The sequence below is a fragment of the Pyxicephalus adspersus genome, chromosome 8 (assembly GCF_032062135.1).
Source record: "Pyxicephalus adspersus chromosome 8, UCB_Pads_2.0, whole genome shotgun sequence".
NCBI lineage: Eukaryota > Metazoa > Chordata > Amphibia > Anura > Pyxicephalidae > Pyxicephalus > Pyxicephalus adspersus.
This window is the reverse complement of record NC_092865.1, coordinates 13,554,658-13,572,390: the sequence shown is the minus strand read 5'-3', so window position 1 is coordinate 13,572,390 and position 17,733 is coordinate 13,554,658. Positions and strand designations below refer to the sequence as shown.

The 17,733-nt window shown below is 36.5% G+C and overlaps 1 protein-coding gene across 22 annotated transcripts in view; it reads right to left on the bottom strand.

Moving 5' to 3' along the window:
• The window catches only part of ADGRL2 (adhesion G protein-coupled receptor L2), a 162,552-nt gene that overhangs the window by 62,382 nt on the left and 82,437 nt on the right, over positions 1–17,733 (bottom strand). For all 22 annotated transcript variants that reach the window (XM_072419547.1, XM_072419549.1, XM_072419544.1 and 19 more), the window contains exon 4: positions 332–441. In XM_072419547.1, coding sequence (XP_072275648.1) covers positions 332–441 — 110 coding nt within the window. The remainder of the gene's footprint in view (positions 1–331; positions 442–17,733) is intronic.

The window sequence follows — 17,733 nt, the reverse complement described above, 5'->3', positions numbered from 1 at the left end:
GTCAATACCTTCTTAAGGAAAGTGTGAGCCAAATCAATTTGTTCGGGCAAAGCATCAGGCATATGTAGACATTTCTGTCTGGTACCGAGAATGGCTGAATCTGATTTGTTTTCTTGAAAAACAGTACCTGAAAGCAAACACTTTAGGGCTGCCGGAGGACTCTTGGTTAGCAAGGAAGCATGGCTCTTTTTCACAATTTAGGAGGTGGGGGGAGGAAAGGGTCTAGCTTGTCTTTCATGCAGAATGGGTCTGAATGTCAGAAAGCATTGTGAGCATTTGGAATTGGGAAAACATTTTTATTGTACACAAAGGGACAATTGGGTTTACTTACTGTATGGGACACATTCATATTGGACTTCCAGGTACTTGTACGTCCCCGGACATGGGTCAGGGAACACGTCTGAACCTGTGATCACCACACACTGCGTCCTATTGTTACACCTGCAAAATAAAAATATAAAAGACCATTAACCACAATAAGTATAAACAAACCCAGAGCTTACACACAACATCAAGTATGAAGGTTAACCTTGGAAAAAAGAACATGAGTAAAAGAATGCAAAAATACAACATGATCTCCATAACAAAAGGATCATTATAGTCACTCGCACAAAAATAAAATGGTCATAAAAAGAGGGATAATCATCTCTGTACTGGTATGAAAGACTAACACATTTGGCACCTTATGGGTAAACACATTTATTCATCAAGTGGTAAACTTTTGAATAATATTTTTCTAATGCAATGTGTGTAAACTCTTCACCAAGAACGGCCCCACCAATCTCATTTATGAAACTGTAGGTAACACCATCAGCTTATCAAAAGTGCACCAATAACAGATGTAATAACTCCACCATATCTGTTAACAATTTCACCCTAACTCCTGTTCAAGTGACAGTCATGTATTTTTGGATTTGCCATCACGTTATGCCCTGGTGATTTGGATCACCATTTCTATGCATTTGAGCTCTGTCCCCAAGCCCATTTTGCCCCATTTTGATACATGGGTGGAATGTTGGTAGGGATGGTATGGAGTTAATCCCTTTGAGTATAAGAGAAAAATGGACTTTAGGGCCAGGGAGTCGTCAAGCCATAGGCAAATAATGAAAGTGAAGGCGTGGAAAGATCTTGCATGAGACTTTCATGTGTTCCACATGAGCCATTTTATTATTGCACAATTAAAGAACGTGTCTGGGATATGCAAAGCATCATAAGTACAACCTAACCGTTTGAAAGAGAGAAGCTACCTCATTTTGCTCCCTGCCATTATATGCCATGAAACCACGGTTCTTAGAATGTCAGCAATGTTCCATTCTTGCAAACAAAACTATATATAAAATATTAATAGGTGCATAAATCTGCTTTTCATCTCTCGCTGAATGTTGTTCAAAATAATGTTGTTGAGAGCAATGTCATTGAGCTCAACGTATTTGCTAAGACTTATGATACAATTAATTTGTCACTTTCAGGAATGAAAAAAAGATCCGATTCATTAATGATTTAATAAACACAGCTAACATGAAAGAAAAAAAAGGGCTTTAGAAGTTGGAATTAAAACACACGTTAAATAAACAGAGGATCTTAAACTGTAGCTAAGACTTACATTATGAAAGCACGAAAAAATTTGTTAACCTTATCCTTGACAAAATGGATTCAAAACAAAGTAAAAGTTTACCATTTTTTCATGCATGGTCCAATTTAATGATATAATTTATTTGCTCCTTTATGATGAATGTCAAGACACTTAGGATGGCTAGGACCCTGATCAGATTTTATTTCTGTGTTCTTACTTTAGATCTTCCATTGCTTCTTGTCCACTCAACCTCCAAGTCTAATCCCAATATTCCATATAATGCTAAAGTAACATTTTGCACAAATGGACATAACACAATCTTTGAGGTATTTTTCAAAAGGAGTGATCATCACTTTGTAACAAACACCAGAAAGATATATCTGCATTGAAGGATCAGTGAAGAAGATTGAGTGGATTGGCAAGTTGGCAGCTCATAAACAAGAAGAGGACTCTAGAGGGTTCATCAGGTAAAATCCAAAAGGAACAGAAAAAAAAAATTAAAGTGTCAAACCAACTGTTTATTGATTTATTTCATCATAAAACATCAAAAAATCAAGTTAACATATGACTGATCGATCTACTTTTGGACAAGCTCCATCCTTCATAGTCTAAATTTGACATTTTGAAGAAACGGAACAACGTGGAGATTTCATAAATTTAAACCACAAAAAGTCCAAGCCAAAAGGACATTATTTGCTGCATTTTTAAAGAGCCAATATACCATTCTGCCTTTGACATCAGTCTTCTTCTTGTAAGGAGGTTATTGTCTAAGTAGGCCCAGTGCCACCATCAATGTTTGGGCCCTATACTAGGTAAAACTACTTTGCCCCCTACACTATGTTTTAAAGTTCTTGCATTGCAAAAGTCAAGTTCTTTTGACTGGGGTTCGGGTACAGAAGTACCCTTTGTTCCCATGATAAAGCCCTGAATAGGCCTAACTCTCATCTACAAAACATATAGTGGGTTTATACACCATTTACATTAGATACACACCAGATCAACTAGACCAATATTGGTCAACTTATAAAGTATAGGAGGCTTTAACTGTTGCCCATGACATGTAAAATTGATGTCAACTTGTCAAAAAAAAGAACATGCCACATAAGATGATCAGACACTGTGGGTATGTTACATTAGTCATTAAAAATTAAAGATTAGCTACAGGATGCCATTGGAGACATTTTACAAGAGACTGCTGCAGAATACTACTATAACAGAAGCCTTTCTGCTACCAAATGCGATTTGAGAAGGAATGGTGATTACCCATGGGCAGCTGTTTAGTTATCAGTAACCTAGAAAAAAACTTACTAAAAGAACAATCATAAAAAAACATATGCAAACTATCTAGTAGAAAAGTGGTAAATGTAGTATCCAAAACCCATGATTACTGTGCTGCAAATAACTGTGCCAACTAGTGACCTATAAGGCTGCCAATATTCCAAATAACCACGGCCAGAGAGCTTTTGTAGTCTTACTGTTTCCTTTCTTTTGTTGTAAAGAAACCAATCCAATATTGGAAAGTAAAGTAAAGGCGTCATGGACAGAGATTTGCAGGTACCCTAAAGGCAAATAAAATATTACAGAGAGGGCACATTCAAAAGATTTTAATACTTTTTTCACATTTACAAAACTAAACATAAAATGTCAAAGTTAAAAAAAAGATAGAACAAACAAAAAAAAAACAAACAAAAAAACTATTGTTTCAAAAGGCTCGGTTTCAAAGCAAAAAGATCATTTCTAGAAGGTGAGGAAAAAAAAAAAAAGAGAAATAACATGGGAAAAAGGTTTTACCTCTTGATATGAGAAATGTGAAGGAAATAATATAAAGGGCTAGCAGTTCTGAGCTGTGAATTTTGAAAGCAGCCAAACAGCTTACGTACTCGAAATAATAAACTGCAGGGGTTACAAGTTCTGGAGAATTTTTGGCACTTCTAGCCATGAAAATATATTTTCAATTAGGAGTTCTAGAGTTCTCAAGTGAAGAAATAAAAAGGACTAATTTAATATTTGTATTAACTTTAAAACAACTGCACAAAGACTAAAAAATCAAAAGTTGAATCATAATAACGCCATTAACACATAAAATGCGAAAAAGTTTTGGCTCTCGGAAGCGGTGCAAAATCTTGCTCTTTGGTTCTCAGGTCAAACGATGGGTATATGTTAACATTAAAGATTCTTTACAGGGACATCAATTGTTCAGAAATTTATAAAATTAGTTATTGGGTAAAATGCATAATGAGCAAGTTGGAATTGATGCAAAAGAACCCTAGAGTAAAAAAGGTCACCAAAGTAGATGAAAAGTGTAATAAATGCCTAATAGAATGTTAACAATGCTATAGAAAAGTCATTTCCCTGGAAGATTTCTTTGCTGAGAATTTCTAAGGAAATACAAATTTTACATGCAAAGGGTCCACAGTTTTGTCTAGCCAGGTATGTGATTCACACATACCTCTTCCACACTGTACAACCAGACACATCACAACCCTATTTCCGTTCAGATTTACACCTTCCCTGTGTTACATTGCTGCCCCTAACCTGCCCATAAGGTAATAACCTATTATTATCCCCTCCATTCTAAATGAAAGGAAGGAAAAGGAAGTTTGTCCTCTGCATGGCTAAGAAGAAAATGACTAACTACTTTGGAAGTTGAAACAGTCGCAGCATTATAGAATTATGGTTATTATTCTTAACTTGCAAGTCTGAATTCCGCATATGGCACTATCTGAAATGGTGTTTGTATAGGCTTGAGGTTGTTGGGTTTATTGGGCTTGGGGTACGTTCACGTAAACAGCAACATAGTGGCCCAATGGTCAATCACTTTCCTATAGATCAGGTTTGTAGGTCCAAATCCAACTGGTACAATATGTTGGCTCTCCTCATGTTTGTTTGGGGTAACAACATGAAATCATTCACAATATACAGCCAACTGTATCTACATTGTGCCACCTGCAATACCTTTGCATTTGACTTAGAGTTGACATTTTTCTTATCTGCCCTTGGTTTAGAATTCTTTATTGCGGAGCCCAAAATCCTGACCACAAAGAGTATTTAGCAAATCCATTACAGAGCATACATGACTTTCATAGTCTCATGAACAAGCCCAATAACAGCTTAAAAAATATAATAATGTTTTGCTCCTTTGAAGGCAATCTTCGGTAACACAATGCAAAACAAATTACTCGAAATCTCTATTCTCCCTTGTTTGTTATTACTCGTTACCAACCGTGGAATGATGGAAAGGAGATTCTCTGTGCAATCTATTGTGCAAAGTGTTTTAATCAATATCCTTGTTCTACTGATTAGCCAGGACTTCTGTTTTGGCAAGATAACATTAGTTTCTCTTGTCATGCTCCAAAAACTATTGGGAATCTTCAACCGATCATTAGATATGCTACAATAAAGCAATAGTGCGTTCTCTTTCTTCCTTAAATTACTTCTCCGCTGTGCTATCGCCCGTCATCTGCACTAGCACTGGATCATTATAAGTGCTCCCCTGAAACCATTCCCGCCAACACTCTGTCTCTAGACCACTGGATGCCATTTTCAATTGAGGTTTCGGCGTGAAAATATAAATTAGGAAAATTTCATTACCTCCTGCCAGGGGCCATTCTTCAGCAACTATTCGGAGAGATTAAAAATGCAGAATGGAAATGAAAAGCATATGACATCAACATCAACCAAAAGCAGGACTCGGATACAGGACACTCTGTCATTAAAGGCTGCTGTCACCTGCGCTAATTAATTCAGTTAATTTTAAGCGTGCACCAGCAACAGAAGGTGCGCGGAGATGAGAAAAAGAGGTCACTGGAAAGTAAGAACTAGCAAAATGTTTTAAATATAAAAATATATATAATAAATTAAAATACATACATGAAATCTATAAGGATATATATATATATATATATATATATATATATATATATATATATACATACAGCTATAGAAAAGAATAATGAATAAAGAATAATACACACACCCAGGTGGTGAATTGGCTAGCAATTTAGCAGGACCATCAAAAAGTAAATTACAAGAACACAATGAAGATCTGTGATTGTATAAATGCATTGGGGCACATTAAAAAAGGGTAATTACTGGATATGAAGGACATCAAAGACCTCTGAAAATCAGCATGTTGGCTTTCCATATTCGGTGTATACATTCTTAAATAAACATGCAACTTCAGAGTGACCTTTGATGTCCTTTTAAATCCATAGAGTGATAGGATTAAAACAAAGCTATATTTAAAGGAATTCAGTCTCGTCCATGGCATTCTGAATCTTGTAAATTCAGGAGGTAAGCACCAAATACTTAAAAAGGTAACAGGGTAAAGGAGCACTAAATGAGATGGTCAAGAGATAAGATGGCAGCCTCATCCTTGCAACTTTGCATCATTGGAGATAAAAATCACAGAAAAGGGGGTAAAATGAGGTAAGAAAGTGTGGCTCCATTAAAGTGATTGAAAACTAATGAATTCTTCAAGAAAAACCCTGAATGCAAAGTAACCATGAAATTAAGAAACTAAATGTAGTGTAAATAATATAAAAAGTGAAGGTATCCCGAGACAATTCTCTAGTTTGTCACTGGCGTCTTATTAAACACATGCAACCTTTTTTTTCCCTTAGCATTAATAAAGAAAAAAGTTTAACCTGTTTTCACATCATTTAAAATTAACAGTTTTAGGAACAATTATTTTATTCATATATAGATGTACAAAGCGTTTGTTATTCATTTATATTTAGCTAGTCACAAAATGCCCCTTTTCTGTGTATCAAAAATGAACAAAAAATGTATATAACACAGCTTATTATTATTATACCAGGTGAGCATACCCGGATGCATACGTTGTGTGGCTACACCATACTGTACCTATAGAGGATCAGTGTAATCGCCTATTTAAAATCATGCATCCACATGTGTTTGGATATGTGAATTTGATCCTCAAACTGTTAGCAGGCATAATTTAATTAGATTTTAAAATTTACCCACATTGGGCTTGATTTAATAAACACTAGTGACAATAGACTATTATAGTCGAATCTGGGTGAGCCAGCAAACCTGGCATGAATCTGGTCAAAGACTGAAATCATTTGCCAAATAATAGCAAATGATTTTTTAGAAAAACCATTTCAGGTGTGCTGGAGAACCCAGGTTCTCCCATGATAGACTATATTCTCCAGTCCTGGTTAGCTTCAATAAATAAGACCCATTTTATCATTCTTTTTTTTTTAATTTACTGGTCCAGAAAAAAGGCAACCCAATCCAAAATTCCAATAATATTGTCTGCATGTTTGAATTAGGTCAATGATTTCAATTACTGAAATCAGATAGTCACATGACTTTTCATCAACTATTATTTTAAAAAAATTATCAATACTTCACTCTGTTTTTCCCTCTGAACAGTTTTCCTTTAGTCAGTTTACAATGGCTGCCGTCAAGCTTGCAGACAATGCTTTCTAATAGAAAACAGTAATTCAGAGGCTCAAGTATTAAAAAAAAAAAAATAATAATCCTTATAATAATATCATGATAATCTACATTGAACATCATCACACATTGGCCCTCATTTATGAAAGCTCTTCAAGGCTGGAGAGAATACACTTTCATCAGTGAAGCTGGGTGATCCAGCAAACCTGGAATGGATCTGGTACAGGATTCAAAACATTTGCTAGCAAATAGCAAATGATTTTTTTAAAAATCTAATCCATGTTTTCTGGATCACCCAGCTTCACTTCTGAGAGTGTATTCTCTCAAGCCTTGGAGAGCTTTCATAAATCAGGCCCATTATCTTTAAGATTAGTGGACGTCATGACCTGCCCCCCCACATTTATTTTAATGCGCACAATCAAAATTGTTGCATCATCTCTTTGCGTATACCAGGCAAATACACCCCTTGGGGCTATAACTTGCAGACATTCTCACCTACAAATATACGAGCGTTTACAGGGAGCAAATTGGAAATCGCAATGGGTTTCGCTAGTTAGTTCAAATTAGCAAAGGAAGCTGAAACCAAAGCATGCAGAAGATACAGTGCAATAAGACATAACCTTGCGGGACCTTGGAAGCAATCTCTGACTCTTCTTCAATAACCCCAGCTAATTATCTGCGAAGTTAGAGGCCTTTTGTGGCAGGTAATTTTTCTTGGACCAGGAGTTTTTTTGGGCTTTTCAATATTTAATTAGGCTGGTTACAATACGAAAATTCTTGCACATACATGCTCTTCAATTCCTCCTAATTACATTCACATTTTGATTGGTCATCTTAAAACCACCTCTCTCCTTATAATTATTTACTCCTTAAAGATCACTCAAAGGAGAATGTATTTTTCACCTTTATGGCTTTTGCGCTCCGCAAATTGCTTTTCGGACCGCTAATTACCCACTTAGAGGATTAGAGACGATAATAATGCAAAAAGGAACCTGCATTCAGGACAAATTCTTACAGGATGAGAAGAAATAACATATATAAAAAAATGTTCTGCGTAAAGGTGCCCAAGAGATCAAGACTTTTTTCTTCTAACTTTTTTTTTTCTTAAATCAAATAGGAACGTTACGTCTGAGTTTAGTGTTGATTCCAGAGGGTAGCTGTGGTGATTCATTTGTGGAACTCAAACCGCAAGAGATGTGAAAAACTGAACTGAATTAATTAGGATGTCCGCGGTTAACTAGTATCGCTTTTTGTCAGCGTGCATAAAGCGGGTTTTTATTTAAATCATTGTTTCATGTGAACGGAGGTGCTTTTCAAAGCAATGAGAATTACTTTAGTGTAATAACAATAATAGTAGTAATTAGAGTGAGAGTAATAACTATATATATATATATATATATATATATATATATATATATATATATATANTATATATATATAAAACAATGATAATAAATATACATAATGTAACATAAAATGTAATAAAAAAATAAACCAATAAGTATAAAGGAAATATGTTTAAATGTATATTGCACATACAAATGCGATATATACACATTTTTTTTTTCCTTAAACTGCAATTGTAACCAAACTTCATACAGAAAATATTCAATGACAAGTTGACAGAGGGAAATGCTTCTTTAGCACACCAGCTGTTTAAACACAGTGGTGGCAGCTACTCTTTTTTTGGAGGGGGGGATATATTTTCACAAACCTGTGGTCTATTAATCGACTGGGAACGGGTGACATCATTGAGGTATGTAGGATAATATTGGTTTAACTGGTGTGCAGCATATGTATGGTAAATCCCGGAAATATCTAATGGTTAAATGCTTATGCCTGGTTTACTTTTATAAATGAGCATATTTGGTTTTCTATAGTTTGTTACAATTAATGCAAATTAAAAGGACGACTTTGGTTTGAAAAGCGAACTTGCTTTGTGCGCGCTGTTTTAATCTTGGTTTCATTGACTATTAAGTCGCTGACCTGGAAAAATTACTTAGGAGTTCATATTTTACTTTGTGCATGCTTGTTCTAAGAAAGTTACTAGGTATATAGTAAAATAGAGTAAATAATATATCAGATCTTCAGGGAACCCTTCCATAATTACTATATCCACATCTCACAGTATATTAGTGTAGTGGTCATTGAGAAGAATGACCCTTACATTGCTGGCCATTGGGAGGAATGTCACCCTATAGATGATCAAAAAGATCATTGGTGTCACTTAAACTGGCCCGAGAGGTCCAAATTGCTCAAGGAACCTCTAGCTAACTCTGGACAAACTCTGGTCAAAAACACTAGTCTAGATCCTCTCCTTTACTCTAAGTTCATTTCATGTATGTAGTTCTACTATAACTCCACAGTACAAGCACCTAGAAAGGTCAGTGAATGCACATTCGTACTAAATAGTGTTGATATACAGTGAAGCCAAATGTCTGGATCCTGTTCCATCAGAATGGTGTCCATTGCCAACACAGGTTCCACTGTTGTGCCACCACTATCCCTTCATGCAATGTGCCATCCTGATTATCTGAGCAACCTGTAAATGGCTTCCACCACAACCTTGTGTTATGTTACAGTACTATTAGTGACAAGGACACCAATTCCTGACAATCAGTCTGGGAGAATTTAGGAAAGAGAAAAGGTCTGGGGTAAAACCATTCCCTCTTTCAAGGTTTTTTTTGCAGTTGTACATCCCGTTCACCTGTTGCTGCATTCATTTGCAACAAATCAGGTAAAATTGATTTACAATAACGTTCACTTTTAAAACTGGACAGATTAATATGACAAAACTATGCTGTACTGTGCCCTTTTCTGTTTAAAAGCAATGTATATTAATAGTCACACAATTCTTTAATTACACATTGCTAAGAATAACCTTTAAATTTCAACCTGCGGCCAAAAAGAATATTTAACTCCCCATAAATCTAAATATGCCATTGTGGAAACACCATGTGTACATTTGAAGTCTTTAAGTGATTGACTACTTTTTCCCAATTTCCAACAGTGACACGAAGACTGATAACATGATCACACCCTCCAGCAACTTTCATTGTAAGGAGGTCACTTGAATATTTCAATATCGATACAGCAAAAACATTTAAGAAGTTGCAATCAAGATTGTCAGCTCCACAATACACATACCTGACCTGGAGAAAATTATTTTGTATTAAAATGAAAAGTGTAATTATAATACAAAAAAAGCCAATCAATCAGCAGACAATAAAAGTTTGAGTTTCTTAATTACAGGTACCTATTCTGCAAAACTTTGTCTTTTTGCTGCTGATAAAAAGTGGAAGAAATTCTGCTGTCAAGAGGTAAGCAGCTCCTCGCAGATACATTTCTATTTTAATCCTTTTATCGGGATGCTTAACACTGCAGGAATCTGGTGAGTTTACACAATTAGTGCACCCATTCCCGCTATCCCTTGCTCCGCTCAGAGCTGGGAGAAAATAGGATTCTATTGATGGGAGCTATGGGCAGTCAGCAGGGAGTGGCTGATAACAGAGTGTCGCAGAACTGCTCGGGGTGTTCATGGTAACTGAACAAAAACTGTTAAGAATGCCGCCAACACTTCATTACCTAAAATGCTATCTTGTTTAATTTCTCCACCACAAGGGATCCGGTGCGCTCACCTCCATCGCATTTTCCAGAAATGATAAATGCACAAAGAAAATGATGGCTTTCTTATCTGGCGGTTTAGCATGAGAATGAGTGCAGAACATTTTTTTTTTTTTTTTTTTTGAAACAAACAAGAGACGGGGCGAATCCAGCTGGTGTTAAATGTTACCATCTAAAAAAAATGCGACAATGTAAAGGCGAGTTCAGAAAAGGGAAAAAAAAATTATACAAATCCCCTTCCAGTATTAAACACTGATAACATCTCAGACATTGCTTATGGAAAGATTGCTTTTTTGCCGATATGTAAATACCTACAAAGAGTAGAAAGTCGACAATGTGGGCGCCGCGTGAGGCTTAAATACAAAGTCACAATCGCCGATGGACCGGGACCGGGAGTGATATGGGGAATTAAGTTTTTTTTTTTTTATGCAGCTAAGTCAAGGCGGAACGTAGATATTAAAGTACACCTGTGTATTTAGAGCAATGCAGAAGGTAATATAGTTGGTTTATCACTCTTTAATGGCTAGTTGCCTGGTTGCCATAATAGACCACTGTCCTAAGTATTTATTGGGTTTCTGATTCATGCAAGTTCAGCATTTATGTCTGTAAGATGCTGAAATAGGAGGTGAATGGCAGACAGAGGCAAGTCCAGTGCACATGTGCAGGAAATACATCATCAGTTGGTGGCATCTCTGGTTGAAGTGATATACATGCATCCGCTCAAGAGCCCCAGGCCCATATCTAAGCATATGATCGGCTTTTGAGAAATAATGAAAATATCAAAACACCTTAAAGGCTAGATGTCAATCTGGAGACATAGGCATTCCTAGGAAGATTGTATTAGCATGCAGACTGCCCTAGGTAATGTTCACATATGACAATGGCTATGATGACTCAACTGAAGTTCAACAAATGAAAGGGGCAGGAAATGGAAATAAAGTTAGGAAGAAGTGGTGTGAGTGTGCAGGAATCAAGGGAAATTCATTTTTAGTAATACTTAAAGGGGGGGGGGGGAGACTATGATTAATGCCTTTATGCCACATTATGGTTGTCAGAAAACACTTTAGGCATTTGACGTCATTGTTTGCAAGCCTGGAACATGTTTGAAGAAGCTTCCATTAATTGTTGACAAACATCAGCTGCTTTGGGAAAAATGTGAGTGGCTTTCTCATCGCACTTTACGGATGTCACACCAAGTCCAGTAATTGGAGATTATAATGTATACACTTTAATTAGATTCAACCAAATACTTTTACACAAAAGCTGGAGCCCCTGTAGAGCAAAACAAGCAAACGATGTTTCAGAAGAATCCTTCAGGAATCTCTATTTCTCCTTCGTCTCCGCTCAGTCAGACAACTGCCGGTTTAGTTTAACAGCTTCCTCAACAAGTACAAAAACAGCTTCATAAATAAGGATTCAAACAACAGAAAACAACAACCGCAATGAAAATTGTGTTATAAAACAAACACGTTCATTTATTGTATAATAATTTTCTCAGTTGCTAATACAATTATTTGCTTTAAATCAGGGTGTCGATATAAAGCATTTTTTTCATTTGTACACCTCATTTAAATTGGTGCCAATGTGCGTGAGTGGGGTAGAGATATTAAAACACAAGCTCCTGGAGATGAAAATGGATTTTTTTTAGTTAATAATGATTAAAACCTAGAATAAAGGAAAGCCTCCCCTAGTTTTTGCCAGGACAAGCGTCTCTATTGGAAAATTTCCCCTCTATTACTATTCCAGCATCCATTGAAAAATTGGGACTCCCCCCTTACATTCAGCTACAGGACGAATGGCCACCTGGACATAAAAGAATAGTTATTCTCCCCACTGGGCACAGAAATAAAAACCTGAATGGGAATATCATAACTCATTTTAAATTTGGAAAAAAACAAGATGTTGGCTTTAAATAAATATTAAGAGATTCTTCATGAATTTGCACTTTTGGCAAAGAAGAATAGAGATCTGGTTTATGGGCCTTGACTTTTTCATTGAACAATTATCTGTTGAAAATAATATCAGCCAAATGGAAAGTCAGATCTAATATATATATTGAGAGTTTTCAAAAAATGGTGGTGAAATCTCTGGTCTCCAGTCCACCACAAGTATTCCATCACATACAGTCTACTAAATATTTATCTCCTAGAAGACACAAAGTAAACCTTCATGTGGTGCCTATAAGATTGTTTGATTTTGTTTCTGTACTACAACCCAACCCCACAGGTTCACAACCTGTGACCCATTGGATTTTATTGTGTGGCTTTGGGGTTCTGCAGACATTAGTGTGCGTCATCTTCACCCACGGGCTTACCCAGGCCAGTAATGGAAAGATTGGGTTCTAGTAGTTTTCACTTATTTGTCAAAGGGCTGTAAAAAATTAATGTGGCTGCATTCTACTGAACCATGTTTATGATCTCCAGCAACTCATACTCTTGCAACATGTTAGTAGTCTCAACCATAGTTGTAGACTTTTTGATGTTGCAAGTATGCAGTCTTTATATGTAGCTCCAGCATTATATTCACTGAATACTATGTGTGGCCTTTTAATGATGTAAGGGGTTGTACTTAAGGATCCCAAGATCAAGAACGTTTGCCGCCGCTACACGACAACATTTCCAAAATCCGATAATTTTTGGTCAGGACTTTGGATAAGAGAATGCAAATGAAAAAAACAAAAACTGCAATTAAAAAAGTGGATTTATAAAGCACCAACATATTATGCAGTGATGTACATTAAATATGGGTTGCAAATACAAAAAAGGACACAGGAGGAGAAGAGGACCCTGCCCCAAAGTGCTTACAATCTAAGCAATGGGTAAAAAAAAAAACAAAAAAAAAAAAAATAGTTTTTTAATCAGTCAACCTTTATTCAGGCCTGATTTTAATAAAACCAAAAATAAAAAAAAATAAAAAATGGTTAGTGTTATTTTATTAACCTTTACATTTTTAAAACTGAACAGACAGGTCATGCAGTTTGCCCGTAGTACTCAACTTACTAGAAAAGCCTCATTATGAATACATGTTTGAGTGGCTTGAACTAATCTTTCGCTAATATGCCTACAATATAACAGAAGCTGCAGAGCTCATTTGGCTTACTTTTGCATAAAATGAAGGTTCTTAACTCAATTGTCCAATAAGATTTATCACCTTTAAAACACGTCTATTAGCTGGCAAGAGTGTAAAAACCGTGAATTCTGCTTTTAACAACTAGAGACATTTCTCCTAATACCCAAGAATGGAAGTTCTAACAATTGTGAACCTTAACTACGTATAGCTTCTTTCCATTCATTTCCAACCACCGACACGATGAGTAAAAAACCTTTTATAGCTGTCCTGTTTTTGTGTCATAAAAGAGTTGTTTATTTTAAAAGATGATAGGTGCAGCAGAGCATTAAATGGAACAGGGTTGGCATTATCGGCTTTATTTATTTTATTTTTTTTCCTACTTTTTCATGGTGCAGATATCTTCTCAGATCAACCACAGGAAATCAAACTCACCCAGTCCTCTGTGCCTTCGTGACAGGCTTTAGAAGACAGATTCCGAAAGCCGGAATCGGATGCTTGCTTATTGCTTTGAAACACCTTGCCAAGAGACTAATATTTCACCAGTGACAGGCCTTCCTGAAAGCGTGAAGGCTCGAGAGGCGGGTGAGGCTCGGCGGCACAGGAGGGGTTAAAAGCTGAAGGAGCAGCAAGTGGGCCCTCATTTGCTAGCTGTGACTCGCGTTCAAGGCTCAGTTCATCATGACCTATAAAATGTTAAGAGTGAGGCGCATTAAAGATGTGCTAACACCATGTGCAGGCATGGGAGTACAAGCTATTGTGCCGTGAAGCGGCAAAGACACCGCTCTTTGGAGAAGCTAGCACGCACTATTATGTCACTGATATAAACTGGAGAGAATGCTAAATTATAGATAAGGGAAGGAGACGGCTGACATATGTGAGATCATTTAGGCCTAGGTCTTTAAGATTTGCCACACAAATGATGCATAGTAAGATAAGGGAATTAAGGCACATGGTCGTACGTAGTCTGCGTAAAATTCAAATGCAAAGAAAAATAAGGGAAGGAAGAATGAAAGACAATATCTGATGTACATTAGACAGTATCTGATACCTATTCAACAACATGGTGGCTCAGTGTTTACTACCTTGGCCTTGAAGTACCAGGTTATTGACTTTATTTCTGTCTAGAGACACCCTGAAAGGGGACACCATCAAAAGTCTCTTTCTTGCATGCATATGTGCATCATATATGCCTTCTTTTCAAATATTCATCTCCCCCCTGCACAAAAATGGCTGCTACATACAGCCACGAGGCCTTAAATTGGTAAAGCTGCATCTTGGCGTAAATAAGCGTAATTAGGCCTGAAAACTGGAGCAGAAAATGTAGCAGCTCAACTCCGAGAGATGCTCGGACCATACAATGTGGAGGGAAACGTGATGATAAAAGTATCTGTATGCTACAAACTACAAGCCTGCCATCAAAACGCATGATAGACAAGTCAATAACACAACGTCTTTGAAAAATTCAATGTTCTTTTCCTGCTAAGAATCAGAGGATGGGCATTTTGTTAGAGGTTTGTGACACAAAAAGCAAAAAATAAAAAAATAAAGGAAGGAATCAAAAAGAAAATTGACTGTTTGTTGACACTGGCATGGAAAGACTGCCAAATATTTACATATATTATCTCCCAAATTAATAATGTTACACGGGAAAACTGAGGGTCGTAGAGAATTATAGTCAAAAAAGTACTCAATGCCGATTTTCAATGCATGTAAATCTGTACGTGAAGTCAACGTTTGATTGGCTAAACATGTCACAGTGCTGACAATTAGCAACACATCCTCGTTCTGTGTCTGCTGATGAACAGCTTGCTGAATATATAAGAACTTGATGGAACAAAAGAAAAGGCAAATTCTACTTACTGACTGACAATTGATCTCATTAAAACCCTTTGCATTCGACCTATCTAATTGGATATTCCACATTTCTTAACGAGTTTTGTCTCCTGAGCCCTGACGCTATTCCTAGGAATGCAGGTCAGACATGTTTGCATGTGTAGAACATAGACTCTGCTCATGGAGACAAGCGATAAATTGGCATCAATAAAGGTTGGCAAAACAGCTTGAGTGACAGGGAGCTGAATGGCACTGCCACTTTTTTTTTCTCTGATCATAGCCGTGTCTAAATTTAAAGGAAAATAGGAGAGTTTATGAAGAATTGTTAAAGCTGAGGAATGAAAAATAGTTACCCCTGCAGCAGGTAAAGTCCCATTCTTTGCTCCCTTGCAGGTGACTGTGACCTCTGTTGTTTGTGGTCTTGGGTTGAGAGCAGGTAGAGCTATCACACAATAAAATGCAGGATAACTGGTACAGAATTTTGTTGGATTTGTTTTGTTCGAACGAGGTTTTAAGGTATGCAGTACCAGGAATATGGAAAGTACATCACCATCATTCATCATCCCCAAGGCAAAATGAGCAGTGAACCTTTGCAGTAGGTTCCGCTCTGCACTGCAAAAGTTAAAATGATCCCAAAAAAGATTATTTCCTTAAAATATATTATTTTGCGATAGTATAGATCTTCATGATGTTCTATTTGGGAGATTTACCCTTACTTTCTCTGTTGTAGGTGTTATTGCCATTGTGATGGAACTCCTTTCTCAGACAACTGTCACCAAGACAATTATCCTTATTGGAAGATTTTCTCTTTCTATTTGCTCTTGTGGCAAACATTGCCTTACACGTTCATTTTGTAGGTATAGGTCAATTTTAATTAGCTATATAAAAGCCTTGTCTGAAAAATCAAGAAGAAAAAAAAACTGACAATATTTTATGCTCACATATTTCAGGGAGAAGCTATACTCAGCGGGGACATGTATTCAAACTGGAGGAACAGTGTATTTTTTTTCCATTAAGCAGACCACAAACCACCTGTGTTTGGTTTTGTTAGTTACAATTTTATACTTAAGGTTTTTTTTTTTCTTTTTTAGCTAATCTTTTTTTCTCCCTCTCTCTTTCTAGCGTTTCACAAGCGTAAAAGCCCATTTGGATTCTGAAGGGTTGCTTTGTCACGGGGACGACGTCATCCAGCTCTGTCATGGCTTCTGAGAGTTCTTGATCTAAGCCTTTTGCTCGGCTGGCATTTCACATGCTAGCCCGGTTTACGAAATTATATTCAATGAATTTTCTATAAAACCACGAACCTTAACAACCGTTTTTAATTGCCCCACATAGGAAACCACATCACTGTTAATTCCACGGCTGGAAAAAAAAAAAAAGAGAGAGAAGTCGAAACATCGTCTTGCAATCTACACTGCCACTAAGACCTCTCAGCTATTTGGCTAACTTTGCTATGCGATACCCAATGCAATTAATTATATTTTTTGATGTTAATAGACTCTGTCAGCTTCGAGCTTAAGTCTTCTTTGATGAATATTTAAATTATATTTGAATAAAAATAATTCTTGGTTACATTTCATCTTTAGAAAAAGCACGGCTTAATAAAAAAGGTCTTTGTGGTAAAGGAGGCGATAAATGACTACATGAGCGCAGGTATAAAAATCCTAAATCGCCGCAGTAGATGTTAAATCTTACAACATGGATAATGCAACCTATACAGTTAACAGTAATTTAAGTGGCTTCCTTTTTAACAGTAGAGCACTTTACGCACAATAAATAGATTTTTGCCAGCCATTTGAAACTTAGTGAGGTCACTTTCGAAATTTTGGAGTAAAGGAGAATTAGATAAATGTCGAGAAGTGCCATTTGTTTAATCTTTTTTTTGATTGGGGGGGTACTTTTTTAATTTGATATAAAAGAGTTAGAATGGATTTAAATCCAAGAAAACTCTCTGATAAGCATTAACCTTCCTAATTTAAATGTAAGAGTTCTTTGCAGTGAAGGCCCCTGTCCAGGCTTATCCTACAAATGTCACCAAACCATCCTTCTGTGTTGCTACCTATTAAACGTATCCTTGCTAAAGACTACCGATGGCAGTGCTGATATAGTTTGCAAAGGCATGGACCAAGGATGTGCAGATGACCTTTCGAGGGGGTCAAGCTATTAGTAATATGGAGTATTATTAACATTATCTTGTATTTATATACAGA